General features: G+C 40.4%; 1 protein-coding gene across 1 annotated transcript; it reads right to left on the bottom strand.

The window, feature by feature from the left end:
• Positions 1 to 122: 122 nt before the first annotated feature.
• LOC146575841 (activating transcription factor 7-interacting protein 2-like) lies at positions 123 to 5042 on the bottom strand. Its single transcript, XM_085272599.1, has 9 exons — positions 4997 to 5042; positions 4877 to 4911; positions 4659 to 4704; positions 3979 to 4052; positions 1744 to 1780; positions 1552 to 1622; positions 1268 to 1399; positions 991 to 1178; positions 123 to 760 (listed from the first exon to the last, which is right to left on the bottom strand). Exons 1-9 carry the CDS (start codon positions 5013 to 5015, stop codon positions 550 to 552), a joined length of 813 nt encoding a protein of 270 aa, XP_085128725.1. The 5' UTR covers positions 5016 to 5042; the 3' UTR covers positions 123 to 549.
• Positions 5043 to 17036: the final 11994 nt, after the last annotated feature.

Here is a 17036-nt window from a genome sequence, read left to right as displayed (position 1 = left end):
TACTTCTAAACGCAAATGATTACATGCAGTATTCTACCATATGCAAACTTATATCATTAAAAGATTATACTGACTACTAAGTACAATTTTCCATTGACAGTCAAAGAATAAAACCCCACAAAGAGCACAATAAAGTTTTATTAACAACAATAATAATAACAATAATAATAATGCAACATTGTTTTGGAGATATAGTACAGTTTACCTCTAATATACATTTTGAAGTAATGCACTAATTGAATCATGGTGACCTTAACAGTGATATGCAACACTGTCCTTAACAATCTGAAAGCAGACAAAGAAAGAAGAGCTTGAAACAAAAGTTCACCGTTTTCCATCTGAACCGAAAATACTGATGAAAGGCACAAGTTACAAAGTGCAGCTTCTTTAGCTTTATGTGACCATTAAGGTTTATGGTACTTAAAAACTATGTGAGCAAAACACTGGCCCCGAAACAACATCAGCACAAGGACTGTCCATGCTGTCCAGCACAAACTCAAGAGTGAGCAGCTGGAAATTTAAATAGGCGGCTTCATGTCCTCTTCCCAACTACTCGGGTATGACTGAAGTAGCGACTGCACTATAAGGTCCATACCGGCCAAATACATCTTTACCCACCACAGCCGCACACACCCTGTGACCAGGCTTATACTTTCTGACCAGCACACACATGGGCAAATTCAAGGCCTTCACCTCACCGAGGATATTCCAGTCTGGGAAAGCGCCACTGCCCTTAACCTTTTCCATAGTTAGGAAGATCCTGCAACAGGGACAAAGAACAGAAAAAAACAATATCATCAGTGAGTAACTTAAAGTCAAGATTACTAGTAAAGCCTAAGAACTCACTGACTGCTTCCATCAGGTGGTTACAAAAACTGGCAGCAGCGTCACAGTGAGATCCTCATGAGGACCTTTTGTTTTTCATATTGGTCGTAGGGCTGAGAAACTACACGCTCGACACACAGTGATGAGTTCAACACTGCTTCTTACGTGTAACTGTCCATGGGTGGAGCAGATGGGTCTTCCTCCACCACTTTCCAGAGGATAGAGAGGCCGCTGGGGTTTCTGATGAGGGCCAGATTTACTTCAAGTTTCTGAGGGATGCTATACGAGGCCGCTTCCATGTTCAGGACGGAGGGGAAGGGTCTAGAAGGAAGAGGAGGTAACGAGAGTCCGTTCTGAGGAAGGAAGGAAACTTAAGTGAGTGGGTGTGATGTACCTCAAAGAGTGGAATGAACCAAATGTATTTTCAGCATGGGTGTATTACCTGCTCCGAGTCAGTGTGACTGGGACTCCTCGTGGCGACAGAAGAGACACATTCTGTTTTCACCTTTCGATGCTTCGGCTCTTCAAACTCTTCTTCACTGTTTTCTTTTTCTTGCTTAGCTGTGTACTCATGCTGGTTTTACACATGCCAAAATGGAAGATGTCAGTAATGATTTAAAAAAAATGAAAAGACATTTAAAAGAACTATTTTTTGCTTGCTCAAATAGCCTCCACACATTCATTTGTGGCAAAATAAATAAAAGAGCGCATAGTAAAGCATCCCACCTTAAGCTGAAAAGGCCGTTGAGGAGTCAGAACTGGAGGCAGCCGCTCCTCATTTGAATCAGTCGTGGCAGCTGTCATAATTTAATACAGATTATTTAAAATGTGAAGGAGGAGAAGGGAAGAAACAGGAGGAAGTAGGAAAAGGGGGATTTTTGTTATAAAAATTAAAAATGGTTGACTTTTCTTCATTACCTTCATGCGTCCTCTTTACTCCTCTTCTCGTGGTTTCCTGGGCAGAAAGAAAGCCACTAAATTAGAGGTGAAATTATTACGACAATAATAATAATAAATAATAATAATTATAATAACGAGTAAGTAAAGCTTATTTATATAGCATGTTACAAAAATCAAAGTGCTTTAAAATATAAAGTATTAATATTGACCTCAAATTAAAATTATGCAAAATTAAATTTATGTATTGTTATTATTATTATCGTTATTATCATCATCATTATTATTATTATTATTATTATTATTATTATTATTATTATTATTATTATACACTACCAGTCAAAAGTTTGGACACACCTTCTCATTGTACAGCTTTTATTTTTACTACTTTCTACATTGTAGATACAAACTAAAGACATTAAAATATATATATAGCAAGATATCTGGAATTATGTAGCAAAGAAAAATGGATAAATAATAAGTTTTATATTTTAGATTCCTTTGATTTGTTGTCAGCGCTGCAAACCCTTGGCCTTATCTCAATGAGCTTCCTGATGTAGTCACCTAAAATGGTTTTCACTTGACAGGTGTGTCAGGGTTCATTTGTGGAATTTCTTGCCTTCTTAATGGGGTTGTGCAGAAGTCAGGTTGGTACACAGCTGACTATTTCACAACTGTTAAAATGTATATTAGGGCAAGAACCAATAGGCTAAGAAACGAGAAATGAGAGTTTGGGATCTGAAGCGGAGTTTGCACCCAGATTACTACGGTAGACGTACTGCTCCGACAATCCATCAAGTGGTGCAGCTTACCAAAGTTATACTAAAACATTTTTTGACCAATTTTTGAGTGCTGTGTACCACATAAAATCGGTTCGAGGTCAATAAGCATAACCAGGAATTCATAAATAGGCACACTGTCGATGTTTGAGAAAATTATAGGATTTTAAGTGTGCCTTATAGTGCTGAAAATACCGTATATATTAAACACCTCTCAAAGGTCAGAAAGATAAAACCCCAACTATCTGACTGAAGAGCTCTCTTTAGAAAAAAAAAAAGACCTCCAACAGATTCAGGATAAGGGAGGAGGCGGGTATCTGCTATCACCAGTTGGGAGGGAAAGAGATATATGCTGACAAAGATGCCAACATGCAGTCTACTTGAATTACATGCTCTGTGTCTCTATCAATGTCTCTCGTCTTGTCATGAAAGATACCGTCTACTTTCACTCTTTGACCCTTTGGATTCTCAAACTGCATCAACTCCTCAACTCAGAGACCAAAAACAAAGATGGACAAATGAACTCAAGACAGAAAACAGAAAAAGATTCAACTGGTAGGTGATTTATTATCTTATGGAACCAGCATTACTTTTGTGTGCTTCTGTAGTTCTCATAACTGGCATATACAATCACTGGCTACTTCATTGGACAACTGAGTAATCAGCCAAACCCATAGCAGCAACTTATTCCATTTAGACATGGTCAAGACAAACTGCTGATGTTCAAACTTGGCAAAAGGGATGCCAATAACCACTTTTTCCAACAAAAGGTATGCAGAAGAGCATCTCTAAATGCACAACAAGGTAAACCTTATAGCAGATGGGTTATAACATCAAAAGACCACAGGGGCTGCCACTCATATCAGCTAAGAACAGGAAAGTGAGCTTAAACCAATACTGGAAAATACAAAAATGGGAAAAATGTTGTTTGCTCTGTATCGTGGCTTCTGCTCCAACATTCAGACAGCAGGTTCAAAATGTGACGTAAACAACGTGAAAACATGAACCCATGGATCCTACCTTCTATCAATAGTTTGGGCTGGTGGTGACGCACTAGTGTGGGACACACTGGGCCACTTAGCACCCAGTGAGCATTGTTTAAATGACACAGCCTCTCTTACTATTCTTTCTTTGTTCATCCCTTTATAACAATCTTCTGATGGCGGCCAAGATTCACCAAGATAACTCACCACGTCACCAACCTCAAACTAGTTTCTTAAACATCAAATCTCAATCCAGTAGAGCACCTTTGGGATGTGGTGGAACTGGAGATAGAAGTGCAACTGACTAATCTGCAGCAACTGTGTGACTCATCATGTCAATATGGACCAAAATCTCGGAGCAATCTTTCCAGCACCTTGTCATGAAGAATGAAGCCAAAGCGAGACCAATCCAGTACTAACAAGGTTTACCTAGTAAAGGGTCATATGAGTGTACGTGCAGTTATGTAATATTGCTTATTTTTAAAGGCTCCTACCTCATACTCCAATGGGCTGTTAGGAGTTGGAGGACGCTGCTCCTCATTTAAATCTGCCATGGCAGCCATCAAAGCTTATGTGGATTATGTAAAATAACAAGTGACAGAAGGGATGGGAAATAGCAGGAAAAGGGATATAGTTTATTCATATGCTGATTCATATTATTACATTTCAAGGTATTATAACAGCTTATTGTATCTGCAGAGAAAGAACGTTAGCACAAGCAAAATAAGATACGCATTTTAGATTTGAGGTACACAAACATTTACATGTATGAAACCAAAATACTCTTGTTTTACAAAGTAAAGACATTTTATAAATGAGACATGACAATCTAAGAACTTCTTAGTAAAAATCATCTTAAAGGATCTGCATCATCGCCATGATAACAAAGACGCTAGCTGCCCAACTTGTGCCCAACTTATTAATCTATTTAAATATTTCCCTGAGACAGACTTAACTGGTTATTCTATCATTGGTGAAATAGAAGTATATCCCTTTCTTCTTTTGGGGTTCAAAATAAAAGCTTATAACTGGTAGCATTACCAGAATACATACAGAAATGAGTAAATCTCAATTTTCACATGTGCACATATACTACACAGGTCATGCCCATCCATACAAATGCAAAACTATATACCTTAACACATTAAAAACTCCTGCATGTGAATAAACTTACCTTTACCGTCAGCACGCATCTTCTTAAGTGTCTGTCTTGTGATTTCCTGGATAGAAAGAACCAATAAGCTTTGAATATGAACCCCAATGCAGATGTTTTACTGTGAAATTTTACCCTGAGACCTTTCAAGAAGCTGCTGACCCCAACAAAATTTTAAATCAATAAGTGATTTTAAACTATTTTTAAAAAACTGACTAAATAAACAATGGCATATTTACCATCATCTGAAAGAGCCCTCCGTTCTTGGTTGCATCTATTGAGAAATAAAATGGCATTGAATAAATATTAATTTCAGCAAGAAATACTCAGTGATATTAATGTGCTTGGTAGGTTCTTACTCTGTGAAACAGCTTCCATGTCCCTTTCTTCTGAATTTGTTCTGCGGATTAAATGAAATTGTAACAAAACTGATAAAATAAATGTCAAAGAAGCTTGGAAAGAAAAGCGTCTGGACTTCTTTAAGTTGCTTGAAGACGTTTCACCTCTCATCCGAGAAGCTTCTTCAGTTCTAAGGTCAAATGGTGGAGAGTCCCAGATATAAACCTAGTGGGAGTATCCCCCCACAGAGGGACAAAAGGACCCCCTGATGATCCTCTAATCGCCTGAGCCAAGGTGTGAAACTGGGCATGGGTCCCAATCAGCCAGAGTTTCGGGTGTGTTCACATTTTGGACAGAGAGGACAGATGGTTCGAAAGAGGAGTGAAAGAAGCCATCTATGTCCACTGTGAGCGACCATCTTTGAACAGAGGCGGGGGTTTACGACACCAACTCTCTGCCATCTATAATCCAGTTTTGAGTTCCCTTCCCAGACGCCTTAACGCCCACTCACATCCTGGGCCATCTGACCTCAGGAATTCGCATGATAAGGTGGGGCCAGGTTTCACAATGAACAATGGTTACGGTTTTTTATCTAATGAGTGAAATGAGACAGTAAAACATTAAACAGGAGTAGCTACACTGTCTCCTAGGTCGTTTTCTCACATTAATATTATCGTCTATTGTGAATAGTACACCTCTTCCACCTAATGTTAGGTTGTTAATCTGTGAGTTGGGCCATATCAGTAATTAATCATAAATGTAATCAGTTAAACAGTGTAATTGGCATTGAACACTACACTATCTGAGAAACTATCATAGACAACCAAATTTGTAAGTAGTAGCAGCTCTAGTATTGAGCACAAGCGTATAGATGAGTTTGTCCTGTACAGAGGCTCTTGCACCTGTCAAATGGCTGAAGACTAGGGATGGGTACCGGTATCGGTTCTGACATAAACGGTAGTAACCAGATCGAAAAGCAGTGCATATTTCGGTGCTTTATTTCGGTGCTTTTTTTTCCCTGAGATGTCACACACTTTGAATTCTAGCCAATCATTTTACCTTTGCAAGTGTAGTAGGCGGGCCCAGGTACGTACGTTCTTTTAGAGCAGAGCTACAGATTAAAAATGCCCAAAGCGAAGCGGTCAAAAGTCTGGCTGCACTTCACAACAAAAGATGCAAACTCAGCAGCCTCCAACAAGTGATTTAAGGTGATACTGTGATACTGTGCAAAGGAGGTAACACCTCGAATCTGATGAAACACCTGGCGACGCATAGCGGGAGGTTTTTTTAAGCCGAGAAATGCAGCGTATTTTGCTGCAAGAGCTCACACCGAGCACATCTACTGCGGGTGTGGTGCCTGTTATCGGTCCCAGAGTTAGCAACATGAACCCAAAGAGGAGAGTCCTGGCCCCTAGCCCTGCCAGTGTAGCAGAAATGATGACGGATGATGATGGCAGCAACAGCCGTTCTTCTCTGAGTGAGTGGCTTAATGTTGTTCGTGTGTAATTTACGTTGAGTACGCTAACCACGTTATTAAATTAATGCATGTAAGGTGAACTAGCAAACACCGTCGCACTTACATGCGGCTGTCTTCTTGTTTGATGGCAGATACTCCCTTCACCCTGGCCAAAAAGGCCAAAATGACCAAAGAAAAAGAGGGAAACAGTTAAACATGAGGTTTTTGGATAAAGTTTGTGGGGGGTTTTTTTTTTCCATTGTTTAAGCACTGCTTCCAGCCAAGAGTGATACCATATATGCCCTATAGCTGCAGAAAAGGCTAACATTGTTATCTTTTTACAAAAAACAGCTGAACATGAGAGGTTTTTGGACAAAGTGTGTGTTCTCCATTCTTTAAGCACCGGTTCGAGCACCGTTTAAGCACCGGCACCGTTTCAAAAGTACCGGTTTGGTACTGGTATCGGATAAAACCTAAACCATACCCATCCCTACTGAAGACATGACAGAGAGCATCATCTCAAAGATTAGAGCAAGCGTCACTCCAGAGCACTTTTTTTTAAATTAAATACTAGTAGCACTTTAATATGTATTACCTGACATTTGATATTGAGTAATCCTTTAATATTTTTTGGGAACGCAGGCATCTGTTTAAAGAAAATGGATTTAATTTTAACAAGTCGGGGTGAAACTGTTCACCTCCAACTTGTTTTATTCCATACGTCATTCATCTGTGCTTGGTGCCAAGGATGAGATAAACGAGGAGTTATCTCATAAAGAGGAACAAACAGTACTCCAAGAACAGACAAAGCCCAGCAGAAACCTTGAGGAGCAGCTCCATCTGCCCCCACCCGGGAAGAGCCTCAGAAAGGAGAGACATCTGAGGCAAGAAGAGGAGTCCCTATTTGTCTCCAACTCTCTCAACAACACCAACGACCAGGACCAGGACCAGGGACCACGATCTTCCCCAGTCCTCCAAACCCCTGACAGGCCATCACCCCCATCACCCTCCTCCCCCTCCCTTTCTCCCTCCTGCCCACACCTGAAATTCACTGAGGAGATGATGGAGCAGGTCAATGCTGGGCTCAGATCTACCCCCGGCCCAATCCCTTTTTGTCCCCCATAAACCCCCCACCAGAGCAGCCAAAGGTTCGCCACCGAGCCCCACCCTCAACAGATCGATCGAAGTCACATTGCCCAGCCTCGCCCCCCTTAGTTCCTCCTTACCACCTTCATGCTTTGTCTCCGCAGTCTGATGTGTGATGTGTGGAGGGTCCGAGCTGCGAGGATTATGGCAGTGGTGACTTTTTCCAGGAGAAGCTGGGACCCTGTTTACTAGAAGGTTTTAAAATCTCTGTACTTTCAGGTGACAGAAGGAGACATGTGGCCTGGTCAAAACACAGAGAGCTGCACTCTAAAAGATCTTTAAACATAGTAAACATACCTTGTGTGCCACAGACTGCTCCCAAACACGAGGGGACAAGTAATGCCTCTAAAACACTTAAGTTGGCTTTATTAAACGTTAGATCTTTAGCTGGGAAAACATTTTTAATTAATGATTTAATCACTGAGCACAGCCTTGATTTTATGTTTTTAACTGAAACTTGGTTGGACCAAAGTAACAGTGGAGCTGTTCTCATCGAGACGACCCCTCCTAACTACAGTTTTATCAGTGAGGCCAGGGTGAGCAGGAGAGGAGGAGGGGTTGCTGTCTTATTTAATGAATCATTTCAATGTAAGCAGCTATCTCCTGGAAGTTTTCAGTCTTTTGAATATGTGGCTTTACAGCTGAAGGCCCCATCCAAAATTGTGTTTCTTAATGTTTACAGGCCTCCCAAATACTGCACAGACTTTTTTAATGACCTCAGTGAACTGCTGGCTGTGATCTGTGTTGATTTCGACTGTGTAATTATTGTTGGGGATTTTAACATCCATGTGAACAACCCTCAGGACAAAGGGACTAAAGACCAGAGTAACACTCTGGGCAACTTTGGGCTGACTCAGCATGTAACAGAGGCCACACATGATAGAGGACACACTCTTGACCTACTGATCTCCAAGAGCCTGAGCATTTCAAACATTACTGTGTCTGATGTGGGCCTGTCTGATCATTACTGTGTTTTCTTTGAAAGTAAAATCTCAGCCCACACAAATATATCAACAGCAGTGATCACAAAACGGTGTATAACTGAAGACAGTAGTGAGATCTTTAACCAGGTCTTCCCATTAACACCTGGGCCCTATTTCAGGAAGCCGGTTTAGAAAACTGAGAGTGGAAAACGATACTCAGGTTTGAGTAACCCCGAACTGTCCAACTCGGAATATTCGGTTTCAGAAAGGCTGATAACAATTAGTTCAATCAACGCGGAGTTGCTTTAACCCCAAATTAAGCACACGCACGAGGATACATAAAGCCCTGATTAGTGGAGCACAGATTAAGCGAGTCACCATGGAGACGGAGGGAAAGAAGGCGCGGTCAATGCATTTTACAGCGCTTGAGGCCGAAATTCTAATGGCAGCATATGCCGATAACATGCAAATTTTGCAGAAAAAAAGTAACACAGCCTCAGCTGCAAAAGAAAGGGAGCATGCATGGCAAAACATAGCCGACAGAGTCAATGCGTGAGTGTTAATTTAAACATTGATCTAGGGATTTCCACCCATTTAACACGTTATTTTATTATTTTTTATTTTTTATTTCATACATTTGATTTTGTGATGTGATGTGAGCGCAGGTGCAACCCAACAGGCCCCAAACGTTCCTGGCAGCAAGTAAAAATGAAATATAAAAATATAGTCCAAACAGGTAAGGTGTAATTGTATTATGAGCCATAGTGCTTGGTCTGTTTGTCCGATGTAAATCAATTGCAGTTAGAGGCTACATTAATTTTCTTTCTGTAAGCACTTATTGAAATTATCTGAGCACATTACAAGTACATATTTGCTTACTCTGTATGCTCAAATGTGACCCGTTATGGCCACTAGAAAAAAAGCGGAGGCCCGAAAAACAGGTGGGGGTCCTCCACCACCACCACTCACAGAGCCTGGCCACTTGGCTTCCACATTTGTGATAATGTTGGCAGCATCACATATGATCTTCACAGTGCAGAGAACGCAAATTAGCATCCATTACTAATAATGAAATAATTTGTTAGTTTGAAATGCTACAGGGAACTATGTACCTGTACATTAATGCTGTGGAAAGACTTCCTGTTCACATAGTCTCCTTCATTTACTGAAGGAGCAATGATTGGAATGTGAGTGCCATCTATACAGCCAATCATCTATGAAGCGCCTTGAGGCGACTTATGTTGTGATTTGGCGCTATATAAATAAAATTGAATTGAATTGAATCACGCCTGGGAACCGTGAAAATAAATGTAAAATTTAAGTAGTAGTTCAAGTATCACCACATCATGAATTAAGTTTTGTTCATCCTGCTACCTGCAATTTTGTGGAATCCCTCTTTGATGAATCTTGTGGGTCTATGACCGGGGAACACCACAAACGAGTACAGGAGACGTTTCAGTGCAACTGTAACATTCCTGACTGCCCGACAGACGGTAGCCTTGGAAACGTGCTCAGCGTCACCAATATTATACAGAAAGCTCCCGTTTGCAAAAAACCGAAGTGCGATACAAATAATATGTACAGAACTGAGAGGATGTCCACGATGTGTCACATGAGCAATATTAGGCCTGAGGATGTTATTCAAATAAATTATAGATTGTGCTGAAAAACAGTAACTTTCACACAGGAAATCATCAGGAAATGATAAAATGTCCAAACGCGCTCTAATCACTCTCTCCCGGCGGAGAGCTCTGCGGAGAATTTGGGCTTCAACATCTACTGGCTCTTCAAGGAAGGGACACGCCATGTCTGACACTTCCTACAGTCAGGTTTCCGACAAAGAGGCGGAGAACGTCAGGGTTAGTTGAAGTAAACCTGCTAGGGGGCAGGTTAGCTTCACGGAGTGTGTCGTCATAGTAACTCACTCAGAATTAATCTAAACTCGCTTTGTGAAACCGAAAACCCAGAGTTTTCGTTAACTAAGGGTATACTTACTCAGAGTTTGCACTAAACCGGCTTCCTGAAATAGGGCCCTGACCTGTCCAGAGGTTCAGTCAATGAGCTCGTCAATAGCTTCAATTTAAAAATGTTAAATGTAATGGATACAATTGCTCCCATTAAGGTGAAGGTTATCTCTGGAAGGAAAAAGTCTCCATGGAGAAACTCCACACTAGTGAAAAATGAAAAAAGAGAGTGTAGGAAAGCTGAGCGCAGAGGGAGAAAAACAAACCTCCAGGTTCACTATGACATCTATAAAGAGAAACTTCACAATTATAATTTACAACTGAGGAGTGCAAGAAGGTCCTACTTCTCTGGCATCATCACTAAAAACAGCCATAATGCTCGGGTCTTATTTTCTACAGTTGACAGGCTAACAAACCCTCCTGTGCCAGTGGCAGCTGAACTTCATTCAACCATGGCCTGCAATGACTTTGCCAAATTCTTCACAGACAAAATCCAAAAGATTAGACAAGCAATTGGTACATCAAGAGCAGATCCAGACTATGTACTGTGTCCACCGAAAAACTGTTTAAACACCATGAAACAGTTTGACCCTATTAACAGCAAAGACCTGGAGGACATCTTAGGTCAACTGAACTCCTCCTCCTGCTGTTTAGATGTCCTGCCAACAAGTTTTTTCAAAAAGGTCTCAAAGACTTTAGAGTCAGACCTATTACAGATTGTCAACTTTTCTTTAATATCAGGTGTGTTTCCGGAACCACTAAAAACTGCTGTAATCAAACCTATACTGAAAAATGACAATCTTGACAAGACACAAATGAACAACTACAGGCCGATCTCAAATCTCCCATTTTTAAGTAAGATCATTGAAAAAGCAGTTTCTCAACAGCTCAGTTACTTCTTAAAACAGAATAACTGCTATGATGCCTTCCAGTCAGGTTTTAGACAGAACCACAGCACTGAAACCGCTCTGACCAAAGTGTTTAATGACATATGTCTGAATACAGACAGTGGAAAAATGTCAGTCCTAGTTTTACTGGATCTCAGTGCAGCATTTGATACAGTTGACCACAACATATTACTCAAACGACTGGAGAACTGGGCAGGTCTTTCAGGAACTGTACTGAACTGGTTCAAAACATACTTAGAAAACAGGAAATACTTTGTATCAATAGGTAACTTCACATCTGAGCAGACAAGTATCACATGTGGAGTTCCCCAAGGTTCAATCTTGGGACCCCCTCTGTTTAACATTTACATGCTCCCACTTGCACAGATTATAAAGAACAACAAAATAAACTACCACAGCTATGCAGATGACACACAAATATATACCACAATGTCACCAGGAGACCGAGGCCCTGTACAGGCTCTTGGTAAATGCATTGAGGAAATTAATGACTGGTTGTGCCACAATTTTCTCCAGCTAAACAAAAACAAAACTGAGGTAATAGTCTTTGGCGCCAAAGAAAAACGATTACAGGTCACCAGAGAACTTCAATCTATACACCTAAAAACCACAAACCAGGCGAGAAATTTGGGTGTAGTGATGGATGCAGACCTAAACTTAGAAAAACACATTAAGACAATAACAAAATCAGCTTACTATCACCTCAAAAATATATCAAGAATAAAAGATCTGATGTCTCAACAGGACCTGGAAAAACTAGTCCATGCATTCATCTTTAGTAGGCTTGATTACTGTAACAGCATCTTTACAGGTCTACCTAAAAAAAAATCAGTCAAACAACTACAGCTCATTCAGAACTCTGCGGCTCGAGTCCTCACTAAGACCAAAAAAGTGGACCACATCAGTCCAGGTCTGAGGTCTTTACACTGGCTGCCTGTCCGTCAGAGGATAGACTTTAAAGTCCTGATGCTGGCCTATAAAGCTCTGAATGGTTTAGGACCAAAATACATCAGTGACCTCCTGACCCAGTATGAACCTTCCAGATCCCTCAGGTCATCTGGATCTGGTCTTTTATCAGTTCCCAGAGTCAGAACCAGACACGGAGAAGCGGCATTCAGCTTTTATGCTCCTTATATCTGGAACAAACTCCCAGAAAGCCTCAGATCAGCTGAAACACTCAGTTTATTTAAATCCAGGTTGAAGACTCACCTGTTCTCAGCTGCATTTGAATAAAGCACCAAATCTATGGAACGCCAGGACTGCCATAATGAATTAATTAAATACACCATTAAATAATTAATTAAATGTGGCAATAATTAATTAAAATTGGAATTAATAATTTAAATAAATAGTTATGACACATGTAATTAAATGGTAAATGGTAAATGGCCTGTATTTATATAGCGCTTTACTAGTCCCTAAGGACCCCAAAGCGCTTTACATATCCAGTCATCCACCCATTCACACACACATTCACACACTGGTGATGGCAAGCTACATTGTAGCCACAGCCGCCCTGGGGCGCACTGACAGAGGCGAGGCTGCCGGACACTGGCGCCACCGGGCCCTCTGACCACCACCAGTAGGCAACGGGTGAAGTGTCTTGCCCAAGGACACAACGACCGAGACTGTCCGAGCCGGGGCTCGAACCGGCAACCTTCCGATTACAAGGCGAACTCCCAACTCTTGGGAGTTCGCCTTGTCAATAATTACACATTTAATTAATTATTTATGTATTTCACATTTTAATTAATTATTGACACATTTAATTAATTAATTATTGACACATTTAATTAATTATTTATGTATTTCACATTTTAATTAATTATTGACACATTTCATTAATTATTGACACATTTAATTAATTATTTAATGATATATTTATTTATTTCATTTTGGCAGTCCTGACGCCTGGCTCTCATCATGAAATAATTTTATCTGTCAGCCTCACCCATCAAACTCAGGGGGCGGGGTTAACGCTGATCGAGTCAAAACCTTTGGCCTGGTGGCCATTGTTTCTAGCACACAACAACCGGCATGTGGAAGCTAACAGAACTGAGCTTTGAAAAACCCTGTTTGTGTGTTACCAAATACCGTTTTAATATTTTTTTAGCCGAGAATGTAGTGGTTTAATCTTCATGTGTCTGGTCGGTTTGTCAAGATACAGCCTCTTTGCAAAAGTGTTTCGATGATTTCGGAGATGTCTGCCCAGTCTCACGGCAAAGCGTGGGATAGACCCGCTCGCCTCGCAAGCAATCCCACCGACAAAGCGCAGGCCCCGGTACACAGCTGTAGTAACCCCCGCTGACTTCTTTTACTGAGGTTATATTTATCGATGTTTTATTTCCTGATGTTCTTATGTGTCCTACGTGTTTCAGTCGCCAATTCTGAATTATAACTAACATTAAAAACATGTTTAAGGAGGAGAGAGAGCAAATAAATCTGTTTAACATCTGATCTTTGGGTTTTTGTTCAGTAATCAGCGTGACCTGTGTATAAACACATAAAAGAGATAACGTTGGTGTTTCCGTCATGTAGTAACTGCTGGCTTTAACTGTACAAAGGTTGTTCGACACTATGAAACACATACAGACTTCATGATGTTCGGCTAATATTTTTATTGTGAATATTAATCATGCTGACCTCGCTCTGTACACCACGCAGCGAGGTCAGCATATCCACGATATCCTCAGCTCCATGAGTTAACACAAAGTTTCCCAGCTGACTATCTAACTGCCAACTATTCCAGAGACGTGAAAATATACAGCATAAAAAAAAGTGTAAGAGACTCAGCAGCAGATTCAAATAACAGTTATACATTTAATAAATCACCAAATGAATCCAAGAAACGAGCAAACCTGTTCCGACAGTTTGAGTTTGTATTCCCTCAGCTGCAGACTCGCTGCTGTTTAAATGTTTGAAAAGGAAGATTAGATATAAAAAACGTCAAACATAGACTCAGTCTGCCTTCACATTTGATATGAGGCCAGCACGTATAGTGGCCTAAGCAGGCTATTACTGAAATACACGTGCTATATCATAAACTATGATATAAACAGGGAGGTCCTATTAACATGTTTAGTTTTAAAGGACACCTTCCTGCCTTTAGTCTCATTCATGAGCAGTATTAGTTTTCTTCTAACATCCAGAAGTCTGCACGATGTGTTTCATAGTTTGTAACAAGCCTTTGACAGGTAAACATAACATGACCGAAAAAGCAAAAAAAAAGAAAAAAAAAAGAGAGAGAGTGTTGACATAAGAAGAGAAAATGCTCTCAATTATGGAGACAGACAAATGGTTCATTTATGTTTGATGTGTGTTTATTCCTCCCTAAATATCGTCGGTGAAGTTCGCCATGCATGTCAGATTTTCCTGCGCATTTTTATACCTCTGCCAACAGAGAGAGAAAAAAAATCACATTCTAACAGACAGCTGGTGCTTAGAATACAGTTGAATAACTATTAAAAAACAGATGATATTTAGATGATAGTTCAGTCTAACACATGTGCCAGTGAACCATTAAACGTCTGTGAAACTATGCAGTTATGAAACGTAACTTTAACCTCAGCCAAACCGATTTGCTCAGTTGTAAATAAAACAGCGAAGTAAACGTGACCCGACAGACAGAACCTGAGTGAATGAAGTCCAGCGTTTAACCACTGAGAGCTAAAACTCAGCTGAGGTTTGAAAGCTGTGTGCCGGTGATTGGACATCAGCCGCTGATAAAGCTGTTCGCCTATAAAGTGCTCTGTAAGGAAACGAGCTCCAGCAGCTCTGCGCTCGGGGAAAACACTATATTTACTTATCTTGTGCAGAAAAATGCGCTGACATTGCTTTATATTGAGCACCGGCTGCCCAGTTAAACTGTGACTATCACCAGGTAACTAGGCGTGTTTCTTGAATTAGCAGCAGGTGTTAAACAGCTGACAGATGAGGAGGAGGATGCATGCAGGTAAACTGAGGGTCTGTTGAGCTGATCGCTGGTTTCGTGAGAAAAATGTCAGCTCGTTCTTTATGTTACAGAAGCACAGAGACACAAGACCAGGCGGAAAGAGACGATCGTTCGGTGAAAATGAGAATCTGCGAATGCAACATGTGGAACACGGAGAGTGGAATATGTAAACAAACCGGTTAACGTAACCCCCTCGGTGCACTCTGCATGCTAATTGTTAGCAGAGCTAGTGAAATCTCTGAAAACATCTGAGCACTTTTGCAAACATGTTCTATGTTGACAACCTGACCAGACATACGTCGCGACATTCGCGGCTAAAACACTGTTAAAAGTGTAGCTGGTGACAGAAAAACGGGGTATTTTAAAACTACACCACCACCATTGCTGCCTGTGATTTGATCTGCATTCTGGGATACCTGGCTGCCCCAAGTCTACACAAGCAATCGATTATCTAGGATCGACCTGTTTTGACTTACTTTGCACGGCAACCAATCAAATGTTAGAGAAGCTGCATGGGCAGCGTTAACCCCGCCCCCTGAGTTTGATGGGTGAGGCTGACAGATAAAATTATTTCATGATGAGAGCCAGGCGTCAGGACTGCCAAAATGAAATAAATAAATATATCATTAAATAATTAATTAAATGTGTCAATAATTAATTAAAATGTGAAATACATAAATAATTAATTAAATGTGTCAATAATTAATTAATTAATTAAATGTGTCAATAATTAATTAAATGTGAAATACATAAATAATTAATTAAATGTGTCAATAATTAATTAATTACATGTGTCATAACTATTTATTTAATTAATTAATTCCGATTTTAATTAATTATTGACACATTTAATTAATTATTTAATGGTGTATTTAATTAATTCATTATGGCAGTCCTGGCGTTCCATACGTACCCACCTGAGGGATTAATAAAGTTCTATCTAATCTGTGGGGTGGCTGTAGCTCAGATGGCAGAGCAGGTCATCCACTAATCAGAAGGTCGGTGGTTCGATCCCAGGCTGCATCCTGGCTGCATGGCAAATATCCTTGGGCAAGATACTAACCCCGTGTTTGCCTACTGGTGGTGGTCAGAGGGCCCGGTGGCGCCAGTGTCCGGCAGCCTCGCCTCTGTCAGTGCGCCCCAGGGCAGCTGTGGCTACAATGTAGCTTGCCATCGCCAGTGTGTGAATGTGTGTGTGAATGGGTGAATGACTGAATGTAGTGTGAAGCGCTTTGGGGTCCTTACGGACTAGAAAAGCGCTATACAAATGCAGGCCATTTATTTACCATAATCTAATCTATAGAACAAAAAAAAAACTAACAAGAAAACACCCACTAATATTTCAGAAAATGTAGAGTTTTTTTTTCATTGTATTACAAGAATGTATGATGGTGCAGACATTAATTAATATTAATTAATAATTCAGTATCCTACCTAACAACCCTCAGGTCAGCGGCCCATGTCCATTTAAGCTTTTATACAGCTTAAATGGACCTACAACTAGGAATGTTTGTAGCTAATTATTCCAATGGAAAGTCAAGTTGAATAAGAGAAAACCAAGTAACAATATTAACATTTGTCATATATAAACCTTTTTATTAAAAAATATTTGACTTTCACAAAGTTAGCAGTGATCATGTGATGTGGGGGTTTTGAAATATAACTTCAGAGCAGTGTTTCAAAACAGGAGCACACAGCTGTACATGTTTTC

This window comes from Mchenga conophoros, linkage group LG4, assembly GCF_057382185.1.
Source record: "Mchenga conophoros isolate Kocher_MC1m ecotype Shallow Benthic linkage group LG4, M_conophoros_male_GT1.1, whole genome shotgun sequence".
NCBI classification, from domain to species: domain Eukaryota; kingdom Metazoa; phylum Chordata; class Actinopteri; order Cichliformes; family Cichlidae; genus Mchenga; species Mchenga conophoros.
This window is presented reverse-complemented; position numbering and strand designations above follow the sequence as displayed.